Source organism: Macaca thibetana, chromosome 2 (genome assembly GCF_024542745.1).
Source record: "Macaca thibetana thibetana isolate TM-01 chromosome 2, ASM2454274v1, whole genome shotgun sequence".
Taxonomy (NCBI): Eukaryota; Metazoa; Chordata; class Mammalia; order Primates; family Cercopithecidae; genus Macaca; species Macaca thibetana.
Window position 1 is genome coordinate 105,697,103 of NC_065579.1, and position 14,290 is coordinate 105,711,392.

Consider the following 14,290-nt stretch of genomic DNA (forward strand, 5'->3'; position numbering starts at 1 on the left):
AGTTTGTCTGCAAATTGGAAAAGACTGAGTCTATCACAGATTTTAGCAGCAGAATACATTCCTCTAGTCCATGGCCCACCAGGGTTCTTTCTGTCCCCCTCAACAGGCCTGATGACCCAGCCTTTATGTCAGTATCCCAGAGCCACCGACGGCAGCCTGGGACCTGGGACCAGGGGGCACCAATGCCCAGCAGCCAGGGCAGGGCCATTTTTTGGCCACTGAAATGCAGATGATTCTGGAGTTCCACTGGCTTACTTCAGGGTGGTGGGAGGAGCTGGGAGCTTGCTGCTGAAGAAACAAGAAACATGCTGTTGGTGAGGGTTAAAGTTCATTCATAAGCAGGCTCTTGGTCTTCCCATGGCAGGCAAGTCAGCCTGTCTGGAGAGAGGGATTCTAACATGCCCACCCTTTCCTTCACAGTCTCCTCTCCACCCTATCCCAGCCTCCCCAACAAGCCCCCAGTCAGGTCTGGACGGCAGCAACTCTACGCTGTCCGGCAGTGCCAGCAGCGGCGTGTCCTCCTTGAGTGAGAGTAACTTTGGGCACTCCTCGGAGGTCCCACCTCGCACTGACACCATGGACTCCATGCCAAGCCAAGCATGGAATGCTGACGAAGATCTTGAGCCACCCTACCTCCCTGTCCACTACAGCCTCTCTGAGTCTGCCGTCCTGGACTCCATCAAGGCCCAGCCATGCCGAAGCCACTCAGCCCCAGGGTGCGTCATCCCTCAGGACCCCATGGACCCGCCTGCGCTGCCGCCCAAGCCCTACCACCCCCGCCTGCCAGCCCTGGAGCACGATGAGGGGGTGCTGCTGCGTGAAGAGACTGAGAGGCCTCGAGGCCTGCACCGCAAGGCTTCATTGCCTCCTGGGAGCGCTAAGGAGGAGCAGGCCCGCATGGCTTGGGAGCACGGCCGAGGGGAGCAGTGAGGGGCAATGAGGCGGCTGGGATGCCGCCCTCAGTAAGCAGCTTGCCAACCACTCCAGGTCTGAAAAGCAAGTCCCCCAGCCCGACCCCAGGGAGCCAGAGAGGCTTGGCACTCAGGAGAGAACCACCCCAAGTCTCCATTCTACTGCCGTGAACTCATGTGTTGCCATGTACAGAGGCCACAGCAGCATGAAGGGTTGTGGCTTCCCTTTTTATTTTTTTACATTTCCATTTCTATGGGCTTTCCTTTCTTTCCTTTATGCAGTAGATGCTTTCTTCCTCCTGCAGTTCTGGACCATGTGGAGCTATATGGAGAAATTGCACAGACAGAATCACTTTGCCACACTGCAGGGCCCAGGAGCAGGAGCCCAGGTCCTCCCTCCAGGGTAGAGATGCACAGAATGGAAATTGCACTAAGGACCTCTTCCTTTGCTGTATGGACAGAAGAGTTCATGGTTGCATTCAGGGATTGCAAGGACCATATAGACATGTCACAGGTGGAAAAAGGGCCACAAGCCGTTTTGCACAAATGCCTGTCCACCTGCCCCTCTTCCATCCAGGAGTGTGCTACTGAGGGGCTGGCTGGACCAACCTGCTGGCTCAGGCACGTGACTGGCCTAACTGCATGCCCAGGGAACTGCCAGGGTTCAATGGGCCAGCCGTCTCCTACTCCATCTTGGATTTTTCTCTCCATCACATTATTTCTGACCATTTGCTCCCTTCCATTCTTGAAACACCTCATGCCCCACAGGAGCCCCAGTGGTGACTGGATCTGCAAGGGTTATCTCTCACCCTCTGGGGTTTGAGTGGAGGTATGGAGCCAGAGGGGCTATCCTAGCCACCTTCCTCCTAGGGGGAGCTGGTCCCCTTCCTAAGTGGTAGAGACTGGTGTAAGAGTGAGTCTGGGGTGTGGCAGGTGCCAGAAATCCTCGAAGCTTTCAGAAGCGTTCAGAATGCCTACCATCAGCTCCTGAATCAGGGATTTTCAGCACTACCTCTGAGCCATGGGGGTGGCTGCCTAGCCAGGCTTCCAGGCCCTGAGGACATGTGGTCAGGTTCAGCAGGCTCCTTGGTAAAGAGGGTGGGAGGGGGCTTCTCCTTTTGGAAGCAGATAGCCATGCAGGTAGAATTGTCATCTCCCAAGTGGCCACATACAGCAACCCGCTCCAGGCCATGGGGACCACCACTCAGGGTTTGGGGCTGGCAGGAGGGCAGTTTCTCCAGTCTCCCCAGTCTGTTGGTGTCTTTATAGGAAACTATAAAGCAGAGCAGTGGTGTCTTTAGAGGAAACTCATTCAAGTCAGGGCACTGATTTTCCTCTCAGTTTATTATTTGGGGGGATCGGGTCAGGTGGGTATAGTAGTACTTCACCAGGGTGCTTTTAAGTTACTTTAAAAAAAAAAAAAAAAAACCTACAAAATATTTCTTTTATTTGCTCAAGTTCACATTAATGATGGTCACAAGGCTGCCTTGTTGGGCAGGCATGTTGCCCCCATTTCCTCTTCTGCTGGCCTGTGTGACCTCCACAGCCAGGCCCTGGGCCCGAGCCCCTCGTCCCTTCTCCACTGCCCCTATTTCCAGACAGTAAAGGCCATGGTCAGGGTGTTTTTCACTTGTAAACAAACCCCAGCTTGTTTAACAGAAATGCTAATAACCTACTGGGAAAGATGGAGGTCTAAATTACCTTCAGGGTTTTTCTGGGGCTTTATCATCAGTGTGGGTCCCTTCTGATACCATTAGGCTCACTCCAGGCAGAGTGGGGCAGAAGGCTGCTGAGGATGTGGGTCAGTCACAGCAGCCCTCACCTCAAAGGGCTGGCCTGCTTCTCAGCCTACATTTATTTGCAAGCTTCAATCTCTGGACCATCTGGTGTTCACAGGTGTTAGAGGGTCGGGGCTAGCTTCAGATTTGATTCATAGGTAGGAGGGCTTAGATTTTAAGGCACTTCTGAACGTCAATCCCTGGACAAGGCAGTCATCCCATAAGAACAGCTACCTTCTCCACTTCGTGGCACAAGAGGTAAGGAGGGGAGTATGGGTTCATTTGGCTTCGCATTATGCAAGTTGAAACCGTTTGTTTCCCCTTTCCATTTTCCCTAACTGAATGAAAAGGACACATTCTGAAATCCCTTTTGTTGGAGAATTATTCAGTCTGAGGGGAAATGGGAGGCCAGAGATGAGAACCCTTTGAGAAGATTGTAAAATACTGATTTTCATTCTTTCAAGCTTATTTGTAAATACCTATTTGAATGCTGTGTATTTGTACAGGAATTTGAGCAAAAAATGTATAGAGTGTGATGTCCAATTGGTATTCAGCACTATAAATGTGTTTTTAACCTCACGCATTCTGTGCTTATTTAAAACAAGAAAACTTCTAACCATTCTTTTGTGTATTCATGTTTAAAGAAAACAAGTGATTTAAAAATGATCTTACCTGTACCAGAAAAGCAAAGTTAAAGGAAACAAAATTTGTACCATTGTCCCAAGAGGTATTTTACTGTATATATTGTGGTAGCATGTTCAAAATCCAACAAGTAATGTGAATTTTAGATGTAAATATCTGCCACTTGATTTTTTCCCCCTTTCCCCACTTCCTTGACTGCTGTGATGTGAATTAAAGATGAATATCTGATAATGATCCACTGAATTCACTGAATGGGAGCGGAGGATGTGCCCCTCTCCAACCCTTGTCGCCGGGCTCCAAGCCCTTTTTAGCCCCATAGACATGTCCTTTTTGCACTGAGTAGAGCCAACCCTTCCCCAACGCAGGAAGCCAGGGGGGCACTTGAAACGAGGGCAGTCGAAATGGAAACATCCTCCAGTGCTTCTCTGCTGATCCCCGGGACCCCACTCAGGAGGCCCCTCAGCAACAGGGGACTCGAAGGCCTAGCGGGGAGGCAGGAGAAGGCGGGCCAGCCACTGAGCCACGCTTCTGAGCTTGTAAGGGCACCTCCCGAGCCCCTCACCTTCCCACGCTGAGGCGACCCCATATCCTCGACCGATGATCCGGCCCGGGCGCTGCCCTCCACGGTCTAGAGTGGCGGCCCAGCTTTGAGACTGGCGCGCCTTGAGCCCTTCCTCCGGATGTCCCGCAGTCCGTCCACCCCGCACGTCTCCTGTCAGCCTACGCACGGCGGGCTCTGGTCAGGTGGAGGTTCAGCAGTAGGGCTTCCAAAGGTTGGGTCCGTTGCCCACGCGTGGGAAAGAAGAAAAAAGGAAAGAAACTTTTGAGTCTTGCCTGCGGTCGCCCGCCCTCCCTGCCTAACCTGCTGTCTTGGCTGACCCCAGAACAACTGCGCCACGAGTCGGAGTCCGGGCGAGGAAATCCGCAGGGTTTTTCGAGCAAGCCTGGGGCCCAGAGCAGGGGTACGCGGGTCAACTCAACAGATGTAAGGCAGTGGCGAACCCCATTTCAGCTAGCGGTACCCAGCCTCAGTAGAGTCGCTGCCCTTACCCAATATGGTGGCCCACACCGCTTCCGTCGCTGCTGTAGCCGCTTCCTGCGGCCGGCCCGGGTTCAATCAGCGGCCGACAACTGTCTAGGGCTCAGACACCACCAGCCAATGAGGGAGGGTAGCGTGGAGCCGCCCGTCTGGGCTCCACGGCTTATGGACCAATGGAGATGTGGCGTGTGGGAGGGCGCGGAGGGCCCCCCGCCAATGGGGAGCTACGGCGCGCGGCCGGGACTTGGAGGCGGCGCGGCGCGGCGGGTGCGGTTTAGTCGGTCGGCGGCGGCAGCAGCAGCGGAGGAGGAGGAGGAGGATGTGGGCTACGCAGGGGCTGGCGGTGGCGCTGGCTCTGAGCGTGCTGCCGGGCGGCCGGGCGCTGCGGCCAGGCGACTGTGAAGGTGCTGGATGGGGGGCCTGGGGCCGCGCTCCGTGACCGTTCTGGCGACGGCGCTGAACCCCACAAAATCACCAGACGGCGGGGGCCAAGAGGGCGGGGGCGAGGGCGGGGGCGAGGGCGGGGGCGGGGGCGACGGGGGGTCCCGGCGGGGCCTGCACGAGGAGGCTCCGGCGCCCGCCCTAGTAAATCTTGCCCGGGCCTAGAAAACATTGGTCCGACGAGGAAAAGTTGAGACTAGATCCCGTTGAAAACTTGGCCTGAAATCTCCATCACGCCTGAGTTATTGTCCCCACCACCGTCCAGAGGTTACCGCTCCCCGTCCGACGTCGGGAGCCCCAGGGCTGGCCGTGGGTGCTGCGCCCTGTCTGTTGGGATCACGAAGCTGCACCTCTGGGTGCGCTGTTGTATTTGGAAATTAGCAGCAGCATTTTGATGGTTTTTCTCCTCACCTTCCAGTCTCTCCATTTACGAGGTCACAGTGAGTCCCGTCTCAAGGACACGTGCTCACCATGGGCTTAAACTTGATGAAAGGAGCAGGGAGGAGTCGTTTATAGGTCATTGGGTGATGCTTGGTCTTTTGATTACCTGGGTGTACCAGGGGACCCCTGCCACCTTGAACCGGGTTCCGTCTACCTGTAGGCAACTGAGAAAAATCGGTGATGGAAAAGCTCACCTCTAATGATTCATCCTCATGTCTCCTATTAAAATTGTTGGCGGAGTTCCTTCCTGGTGGATTGGAACAGCTTGGTGATTGCTGAGCATCTCCCGTCCCTCTCTTTTCCAGTTTGTATTTCTTATCTGGGAAGATTTTACCAGGACCTCAAAGACAGAGATGTCACATTCTCACCAGCCACTATTGAAAACGAGCTTATAAAGTTCTGCCGAGAAGCAAGAGGCAAAGAGAATCGGTTGGTAAGTAGTTGGTGACCCTCCCCAACTGGCCCTGGCTCATGTTAACCCTCAGCTTCACTAGCCTTTTGATAAAAGGCCTTGCCCGCCTCTCTATTCAGGAAGCCAGCTACTCTCCATAAACTAATGTGAGACTGAAGTGTTTCTATGTCCTTCCCAAAGCAGGCATGTATTCTGCAACTGTGATTTTTTTTTAATCCTGTTAGTCCTTATTAAGCACCTACTATGTGCTGGGCACTGGGAGTATCAGGGGAAAGAAGTGACAGTCAGGCACACAAATAATGCAGTGTCTGGGTGTCATGAAGAAAATGGACCATTAGGTGCTGATTTAGAGTGGCCATGAAGTCTCTGAGGAAAGGTCATCATTGAAGTGAGATAAGAACATCCCATACAGGAAACAGCAGTGTGAGTGCCCAGAGGCCTGAACGAGTTTGGCATGTATGTGGACAGGAGAAGGTGACAGGGTGCCCACAGGATAGGCAAGGGCCAAATCAAGACAAGAGCCCTAGTGAAGCAATGGGTTTTCTAACTTTAATTTCCCTGGCAGTCTCTGGCTTATCTGTTAAAGGTTTGAACCCTGGTGACACTTAAACTCATTTGGGGGCTGCCAGCTTGGACTGAGCATGTGTTAAGAGTCCAGGGTTTACACTGACTGAATCTGACTACCAGTACAGGCAGGGCACTGAAAAATGCAGCTGTGGGCCAGGTGCGGTGGCTCATGCCTGTCATCCTAGCACTTTGGGAGGTCAAGGTGGGAGGATTGCTTGAGCTTAGGAATTTGAGATCAGCCTGAGCAAAGTGGTGAAATCCCATCTCCACAAAAAAATGTTTAAGCTGGGCACGGTGGCTCACACCTGTAATCCCAGCACTTTGGGAGACCGAGGTGGGTGGATCACCTGAGGTCAGGAGTTCAAAACCAGCCTGGCCAACATGGCAAAACCCCGTCTCTACTAAAAAATACAAAAATTAGCCAGGCATGGTGGCAGGCGTCTCTAATCCCAGCTACTCAGGAGGCTGAAGCAGGGAGAATTGCTTGAACCTGGGAGGCAGAGGTTGCAGTGAGCCGAGATCATGCCACTACACTCCAGCCTGGGTGACAGAGCGAAACTCTGTCTCAAAAAAAAAAAAAAAGTTTTAATTAGCTGGATGTGGTGGCCCACACTGGTAGACCCAGCTACTAGGGTGGCTGAGTGGGAAGGATCACCACCCAACAGCTTGAAGCTGCAGGGAGTCATGATCGTGCCACTGCATTCCAGCCTGGGCGACAGGGGGACCCTATCTCAAAAAAAAAAAGTTAGGCCCTACCAGAGAGATGATGTTTCAAAGTGTCAGTATGTTTGGAGGCGATGGCTCTCAAGCACCTCCTGAAGGCCACTGTCCTTTCTTGATGAAGTGCTACTATATCGGGGCCACAGATGATGCAGCCACCAAAATCATCAATGAGGTATCAAAGCCTCTGGCCCACCACATCCCTGTGGAGAAGATCTGTGAGAAGCTTAAGAAGAAGGACAGCCAGATCTGTGAGCTAAAGTATGGTGAGTACGCCTAGTCCTTACTTAATGAATGCTGTGCACCTTCTGGGTTTATTTCCCATCTGGGAGAGGAAAATGATGAGCTAGAGTCATGAGTGGATTGTATCGTTTGACAGATGGTGCTAAATGCTGGAAGGCTCTGGCATGGAAGTGGGTGGAGGTCAGAATAGGCCTTATTGAATAGGTGATATTTCAGCAAACTTTGAAGGAGGTGAGGATTAGCCAAGAGGCCAACTAATGGAAGAGCATTCCAGGCAGAGGCTACAGGCAGGATAAAGGTGGCCAGTGGCATGGCAAGTCAGAGAGCATTGCAGGCTGGTGAGGGCTTTTAATCTGCATGAAGTTAGGAGCATTAGGAGTTTTTGAGCAGAGAAGTGACATGGTACGACTTGGGTTTAACAGGCTGGTTCTGGCTGCCAGCTCTGAAGCCCCAGTGATCTTTACTATTCTGAAAAGAAACGCTATGTCCAAGTATGCAAGCCCAAGAGTTAGGAACTACAGCATCTCTCTTGCTGACTGGGTCTCTGGTTGTACATAGTCCCAGTCTTCAGAAACAGGGCATCTTCTGAAAAACTTGAATGGCCAAGGACCTGTGTTCGCCCACTTGGATCTTCTGAGAGTCATCCTGGTACAGGTCCAGTTGGCTCCAGGTCACTGTGGTCATGGAAAGTAAGTTCCTCAAGGGCCTGAGCAGGGCTGCTCTTTGTCACCAGCCTGGAGCTGTTAGTCTGTGGTGACTATGTCAGAGGCCCTTGGAAGATGGGAACCACGTTTCTCTTGTAAAGACAGTGTGGCCTCTGTCCCTATCCTTGTCCACACTGCATATCTGTAGTAGACACAATATGTGGCCAGCCTTCCTGGTGAAGAGGCTAGTTCCCTCTTGTGGTGGCAGTAGGCACTGACATGCCTGTAAATGTGTCTGGAAATGTCTCTTCCTCTGAAACCAGTAGGGCTGGTTTGGCCATTCAGGGAGTGATATATTCTGGGACTACTGGGGGACTGCGGCTGCTCCACCTAGCCAGTGACTCTCCCTGCTCTCTCCTCCAGACAAGCAGATCGACCTGAGCACAGTGGACCTGAAGAAGCTCCGAGTTAAAGAGCTGAAGAAGATTCTGGATGACTGGGGGGAGACATGCAAAGGCTGTGCAGAAAAGTCTGACTACATCCGGAAGATAAATGAACTGATGCCTAAATATGCCCCCAAGGCAGCCAGTGCACGGACTGATTTGTAGTCTGCTCAATCTCTGTTGCACCTGAGGGGGAAAAAACAGTTCAACTGCTTGCTCCCAAAACAGCCTTTTTGTAATTTATTTTTTAAGTGGGTTCCTGACAATACTGTATCAGATGTGAAGCCTGGAGCTTTCCTGATGATGCTGGCCCTACAGTACCCCCATGAGGGGATTCCCTTCCTTCTGTTGCTGGTGTACTCTAGGACTTCAAAGTGTGTCTGGGATTTTTTTATTAAAGAAAAAAAATTTCTAGCTGTCTGTGGAGAATTATGGTGAATACTGAAATGGGGTTTTGCCCCAGAAGGTTCCTACCAGTTTATGCTTTCCAGTTGCAAAGTTTGGGGGGATATTCATTTCCATTTATCCCTCAACCCACCAGCGCTGAAAAGACCAGAGCAGGACATAGGGGCTAGGGCCCGCTGATGTGTCTGGGTGTGTGCCACTAGAGGGCAGCAGGCACCTCAGCAGAAAGGAGGTAGGGGGTGCTGGGCTTGATACCCTGCCCCTTGATACCATATGTCTTAGCCACCCAAGAGAGCTGGAGGCCACAGCTTTAGGAGGAGTGAGTCTGGATACATTGGAGGGCCTTAAATTGTGGCTCAGTACAAGCAAGACAGGGTGTGTGGAGTGTGGTTTTCCGCAAGGATGCCTTCAATAACAGTGCATGTCAGCACTGACATCTCATTGCTGTTGGCCTGGCCACCTACTTGCTTTTTTGTCCATTCCAAGCCTCTGATGTCTATTCCAGTTTTTGCAAGACTAGCAGGAGTCAGCTTATACAAGGAGGGAGTGGGAAGCTGCCTTTTGCCTTTGTTTACCCTACATTAGTCAAACAGTTGAGGTCCAGGGTTTTTCTGGAGTCTGCTGCTTAAGCCACGCTCTGTGGCATTGGTGCTTAGGAAACCCAGTTGTTAGTGTGAGCTGTGGCTCAATGAAAACACCTGTAGAAACCACCTGAAAGGACGAACTAAGAACCAGTGCTTTCCAAGGAATTGCTCTTGCCTCAGATCACTTGTGTCTCCTAAGCTCAGTTTGCCAGTAGGAGGCCTTACAGGCTGCTGTGGAACCCGTTGCTTTCTTCCAAGACCTTTCCCCCTGCACCTGCCTGAGCTGCTCCAGGAGCTGCTTTCTCATTGTGAGAAGATGCCATGACTTGGTGTGCTCTTCCCCATCGCAAGGATTCTGTGCCGGGAATTGGGTCAGGTTCTACCATGGCTCCAGCAACTGTCCTTGGAGAATGAAAGCTTCCTCAATAGGCTTGAGCACCTGGGCACCCTTTCCCTCACCTCACCTGGGGAGAAGAGGTTCTCCTGAAGGTGATGAACAGGAGGGTACTGGCCAACGAAGGGTCAGCGTGGCAAACTGATAACGGCTGGCACTCTCTGTGCATATGGCCTCTTCATCCTTAGCTCTTGTGGCCCTACCTTTCCAGCCTGCTGTCTGCCCAGATGCCCACAGAAGAGGGTGGGACCCAAGAGTGGTGTTAGAGAGTCTATTCCAACTGATCTGCAACTGCAGGCTTGTCTCCGCTTACCTGAATGACAACAATTGTCCTCATGGCCTTTTCGGGGACTCCTGCAGGTGAACCTACACGTGGAGAATGCGCGGAATGTGGGCCTTGGATCCTGGACAGGGGCTAAGGAAGGGCATGCATTAGTCCTTGGGGCTGTCAACCCCAGATCCCAGGCAGGAGAAGCCAAGGAGGGTGATGCGGGGTTTGCTCAAGCCTAGTCCTGGGACTGAGGGGATACTAAAGAGAGCACTGACTGGGTTAATGCCCCAGACCCCAACGCCCACGGAAACTGTCACTCTTGCTCCAATCAGCGCGGGCTCCAGCGCCTGCAGGAGGTAGTTGGACCCAAAGCGGCAAAGCACGCCAGGGAGCACAAAGCGTTAGGTCGTCCCGCCGGCCTCTCAGGGTTCCCTACACTCCGCGTAGCCTCAAGCATCTGCCATACGGGCCGCGCGGTGGCGGCAGAGCGCGCGGCCCAGGCCCACTCACCCGGCACTCACAGGGTCACATGGCACTGGGCGACGCTGCGCGATGAGGCAGGCCCGGCGCGGGTCTCGCCCCGCCCGCCGCAGGGTCACGTGGCACGGCCGGCGCAGCTTGATAACGCAATGCCCGGCCCCTAGGCGCCGCTCCCGCCCCGCCCCGCCGCCACCGCCGCGCCGAGTCCTTTTGTCCAAGATGGCGGCGCCGGGGGCGCTGCCTCCTCGGCCGCCGCCGCCGCCGCTGTGAGAAACCTACGGGCCGCCCGCCCGCCGCGCCAGCGCCATGAAGCGGCAGAGCGAGCGAGACTCTAGCCCGAGCGGGCGCGGCTCGTCATCGTCGGCCAAGCGTCCGCGGGAGCGCGAACGGGAGGCGGAGGCGGGCGGGCGGCGGGCGGCGCACAAGGCCTCTGGCGGCGCCAAGCACCCGGTTCCAGCGCGGGCCCGCGACAAACCCCGCGGCAGCGGAAGCGGCGGGGGCGGGCATCGCGACGGCCGCGGCACCGGGGACGCGAATCACCGCGCGAGTAGCGGGCGCTCCTCGGGCTCCGGCGCTGGCGGCGGGGGACGCGGCGGCAAGGCCTCGGGGGACCCGGGCGCCTCCGGCTTGTCGCCCCGCGCGTCTCCTCTGCCGCCGCCTCCGCCACCGCCTGGGGCCGAGCCCGCGGGTCCCGGCTCATCCGCAGCCGCGCCTGAATACAAGACGCTGCTCATCAGCAGCCTGAGCCCCGCGCTGCCTGCCGAGCACCTCGAAGACCGGCTCTTCCACCAGTTCAAGCGCTTCGGCGAGATCAGCCTCCGCCTGTCGCACACGCCTGAGCTGGGCCGTGTGGCCTACGTGAACTTCCGGCACCCACAAGACGCGCGCGAGGCCCGCCAGCACGCCCTGGCCCGCCAGCTGCTGCTCTACGACCGCCCGCTCAAGGTAGAGCCCGTGTACCTGCGCGGCGGCGGCGGGAGCAGTCGGCGAAGTAGCAGCAGCAGCGCCGCCGCTTCCACGCCTCCCCCAGGGCCGCCCGCGCCCCCCGACCCGCTCGGCTACCTTCCGCTGCACGGAGGCTACCAGTACAAGCAGCGCTCACTGTCCCCCGTCGCTGCCCCGCCCCTGCGGGAGCCCCGCGCCCGCCACGCCGCCGCAGCCTTCGCCCTGGATGCCGCCGCTGCCGCCGCTGTGGGACTGTCCCGAGAGCGGGCCCTGGACTACTACGGGCTGTACGACGACCGTGGGCGCCCCTATGGCTACCCAACTGTGTGTGAGGAGGACCTGATGCCCGAGGACGACCAGCGGGCCACGCGCAACCTCTTCATTGGGAACCTGGACCACAGCGTATCTGAGGTGGAGCTGCGACGGGCCTTCGAGAAATATGGCATCATCGAGGAGGTGGTCATCAAGAGACCTGCCCGTGGCCAAGGTGGTGCCTATGCCTTCCTCAAGTTCCAGAACCTGGACATGGCCCATAGGGCTAAGGTGGCCATGTCGGGCCGAGTGATTGGTCGCAACCCCATTAAGATAGGCTATGGCAAGGCCAACCCCACCACTCGTCTCTGGGTGGGTGGCCTGGGACCTAACACCTCACTGGCAGCTCTGGCCCGGGAGTTTGACCGCTTTGGGAGCATTCGGACCATTGATCACGTCAAAGGAGATAGCTTTGCCTATATCCAGTACGAGAGCTTGGATGCAGCCCAGGCCGCCTGTGCTAAAATGAGGGGTTTTCCCTTGGGTGGACCAGACCGCAGGCTCCGCGTGGATTTTGCCAAAGCAGAGGAGACTCGGTACCCCCAGCAGTACCAGCCCTCACCACTCCCTGTGCATTATGAGCTGCTGACAGATGGATACACCCGGCACCGCAACCTGGACACCGACCTGGTGCGGGACAGGACGCCCCCACACCTTCTGTACTCAGACCGAGACCGGACTTTTTTGGAAGGGGACTGGACCAGCCCCAGTAAAAGCTCTGACCGCCGAAACAGCCTTGAGGGCTACAGTCGCTCAGTGCGCAGCCGGAGTGGTGAGCGTTGGGGGGGAGATGGGGACCGTGGTTTGCCCAAGCCCTGGGAAGAGAGGCGGAAACGGAGGAGCCTTTCCAGTGACCGTGGGAGGACAACCCACTCCCCTTATGAGGAACGGAGCAGGACCAAGGGCAGTGGGCAGCAGTCAGAGCGGGGCTCTGACCGCACCCCTGAGCGCAGCCGCAAGGAGAACCACTCCAGTGAAGGGACCAAGGAGTCCAGCAGCAACTCCCTCAGCAACAGCAGACACGGGGCTGAGGAACGGGGCCACCACCACCACCACCACGAGGCTGCAGACTCTTCCCATGGGAAGAAGACAAGAGACAGCGAGCGCAATCACCGGCCCACGGAGGCCGAGCCCAAGCCTCTTGAAGAGCCAAAACATGAGACCAAAAAGCTGAAGAATCTTTCAGAGTATGCTCAGACACTACAGCTGGGTTGGAATGGGCTTCTGGTGTTGAAAAACAGCTGCTTCCCGACGTCTATGCACATCCTAGAGGGGGATCAGGGGGTAATCAGCAGTCTGCTCAAAGACCACACTTCTGGGAGCAAGCTGACCCAGCTGAAGATCGCCCAGCGCCTTCGACTGGACCAGCCCAAGCTCGATGAGGTCACACGACGCATCAAGCAGGGGAGCCCCAATGGCTATGCGGTCCTCTTAGCCACCCAGGCAACCCCCAGTGGGCTTGGCACTGAGGGGATGCCCACAGTGGAGCCAGGTCTGCAGAGGCGGCTTCTCAGGAACCTGGTCTCCTACTTGAAACAGAAGCAGGCCGCAGGGGTGATCAGCCTGCCAGTGGGGGGGTCCAAGGGCAGAGATGGCACAGGCATGCTCTACGCCTTCCCACCCTGCGACTTTTCCCAGCAGTACCTCCAGTCAGCACTAAGGACATTGGGCAAACTAGAAGAAGAACACATGGTGATAGTCATCGTCAGAGACACTGCCTAGCCCAAGCCTGTCTTTCCCAGCGTCATGTTTGTGTCACAAAAGCAGTTATTTTAAAAATCTGATCCCCTGTCTACCTTACCACTTTGGTTTGAATTATCTCCTGGGTTATTTTGGTTCATTTGGGTGGGGATCAAAGTCCTGTCCAGCACCAAAACTAAGTTCTTAGAATTTGGGGGAATTTTTTTTTTTTTTTTTTTAACAATGATGAGAAGGGAATCCGGTTATGTTGATTTCTAGTGTACAAGATACTGTCTGCTGTGGTTCTGTATTTTTTTATTTTTTGACCAACTGTATGGAAAGTTGTCAGTAAAACCTTTGTCAGGATGGATTTTTAAACCTGTTCAGAGTCCTGGTTTAATCAAGCTAAGAATCGAAGACTTCCCTAGTGCATGTACACGAATGTCCTACGTCATCTTTCCAGCACCACTGCTGCATAGGTCACTCAGCCTCTCAGTTCTTCAGGCTGAGTCTGGACTCGAATCACTCATTTTTATCTTGGCTGACAGGCAAGCTTCAGTTTGGGCTCTGGACCCTGCCACACAAGCCCGAGTAGAGCCCATGCAAAGGAAGGGATGGGGTGAGCCCAAGGCCTGTGGTTAGCAGCTACTGATGGTTTTTTTCTTCCCTAAACGGTGTGTGTGTCCATCATCAGTTTGAGCTGTGGCTGTTGGACAGAGTGCCCACTCAGCATGTTTGGCAGCAGGTAGCCTTCAGCAGCTGTGTAGTCTTGTACAAAGAGAAGCTGTGCACTGTTGATGCCAGGGGGTCTCAGGGCCCCTGATCTGTCCAGGCTCCCTCTGTTTTGGCCTCCTTTCTAGCCTCACTCAGCCCGGGGATATCCAGCGTTGGGAGACGGAGTTGCCTCATATTCCCAGGGGCCCAGCAGTCCGAATACT

The 14,290-nt window shown here is 55.2% G+C and overlaps 3 protein-coding genes across 8 annotated transcripts in view; all 3 read left to right on the forward strand.

Annotated features, from left to right (window-relative positions):
• Window positions 1-3,565, forward strand: part of DOCK3 (dedicator of cytokinesis 3) — a 688,972-nt gene extending 685,407 nt beyond the window's left edge. For all 6 annotated transcript variants that reach the window (XM_050780657.1, XM_050780653.1, XM_050780654.1 and 3 more), the window contains one exon: window positions 421-3,565. In XM_050780657.1, the coding sequence (XP_050636614.1) occupies window positions 421-930 (510 nt within the window). In that variant the 3' untranslated portion in view covers window positions 931-3,565. The remainder of the gene's footprint in view (window positions 1-420) is intronic.
• A 978-nt stretch (window positions 3,566-4,543) lies between these two features.
• On the forward strand, window positions 4,544-8,701 carry MANF (mesencephalic astrocyte derived neurotrophic factor). The gene is given in 5 exon segments (XM_050780996.1): window positions 4,544-4,574; window positions 4,577-4,774; window positions 5,558-5,685; window positions 7,076-7,217; window positions 8,262-8,701. Coding segments are annotated over 5 exon segments (684 nt in total). The 3' UTR covers window positions 8,447-8,701.
• A 2,020-nt stretch (window positions 8,702-10,721) lies between these two features.
• RBM15B (RNA binding motif protein 15B) lies at window positions 10,722-13,734 on the forward strand. The gene has a single exon (XM_050780771.1). It carries the CDS (start codon window positions 10,722-10,724, stop codon window positions 13,392-13,394), a length of 2,673 nt encoding a protein of 890 aa, XP_050636728.1. The 3' UTR covers window positions 13,395-13,734.
• The last annotated feature ends 556 nt before the right edge of the window (window positions 13,735-14,290 follow it).

Excerpts from the sequence above, each read along its gene's own strand:
- RBM15B (XM_050780771.1), top strand. The coding sequence starts at position 10,722 with ATGAAGCGGCAGAGCGAGCGAGACTCTAGCCCGAGCGGGCGCGGCTCG.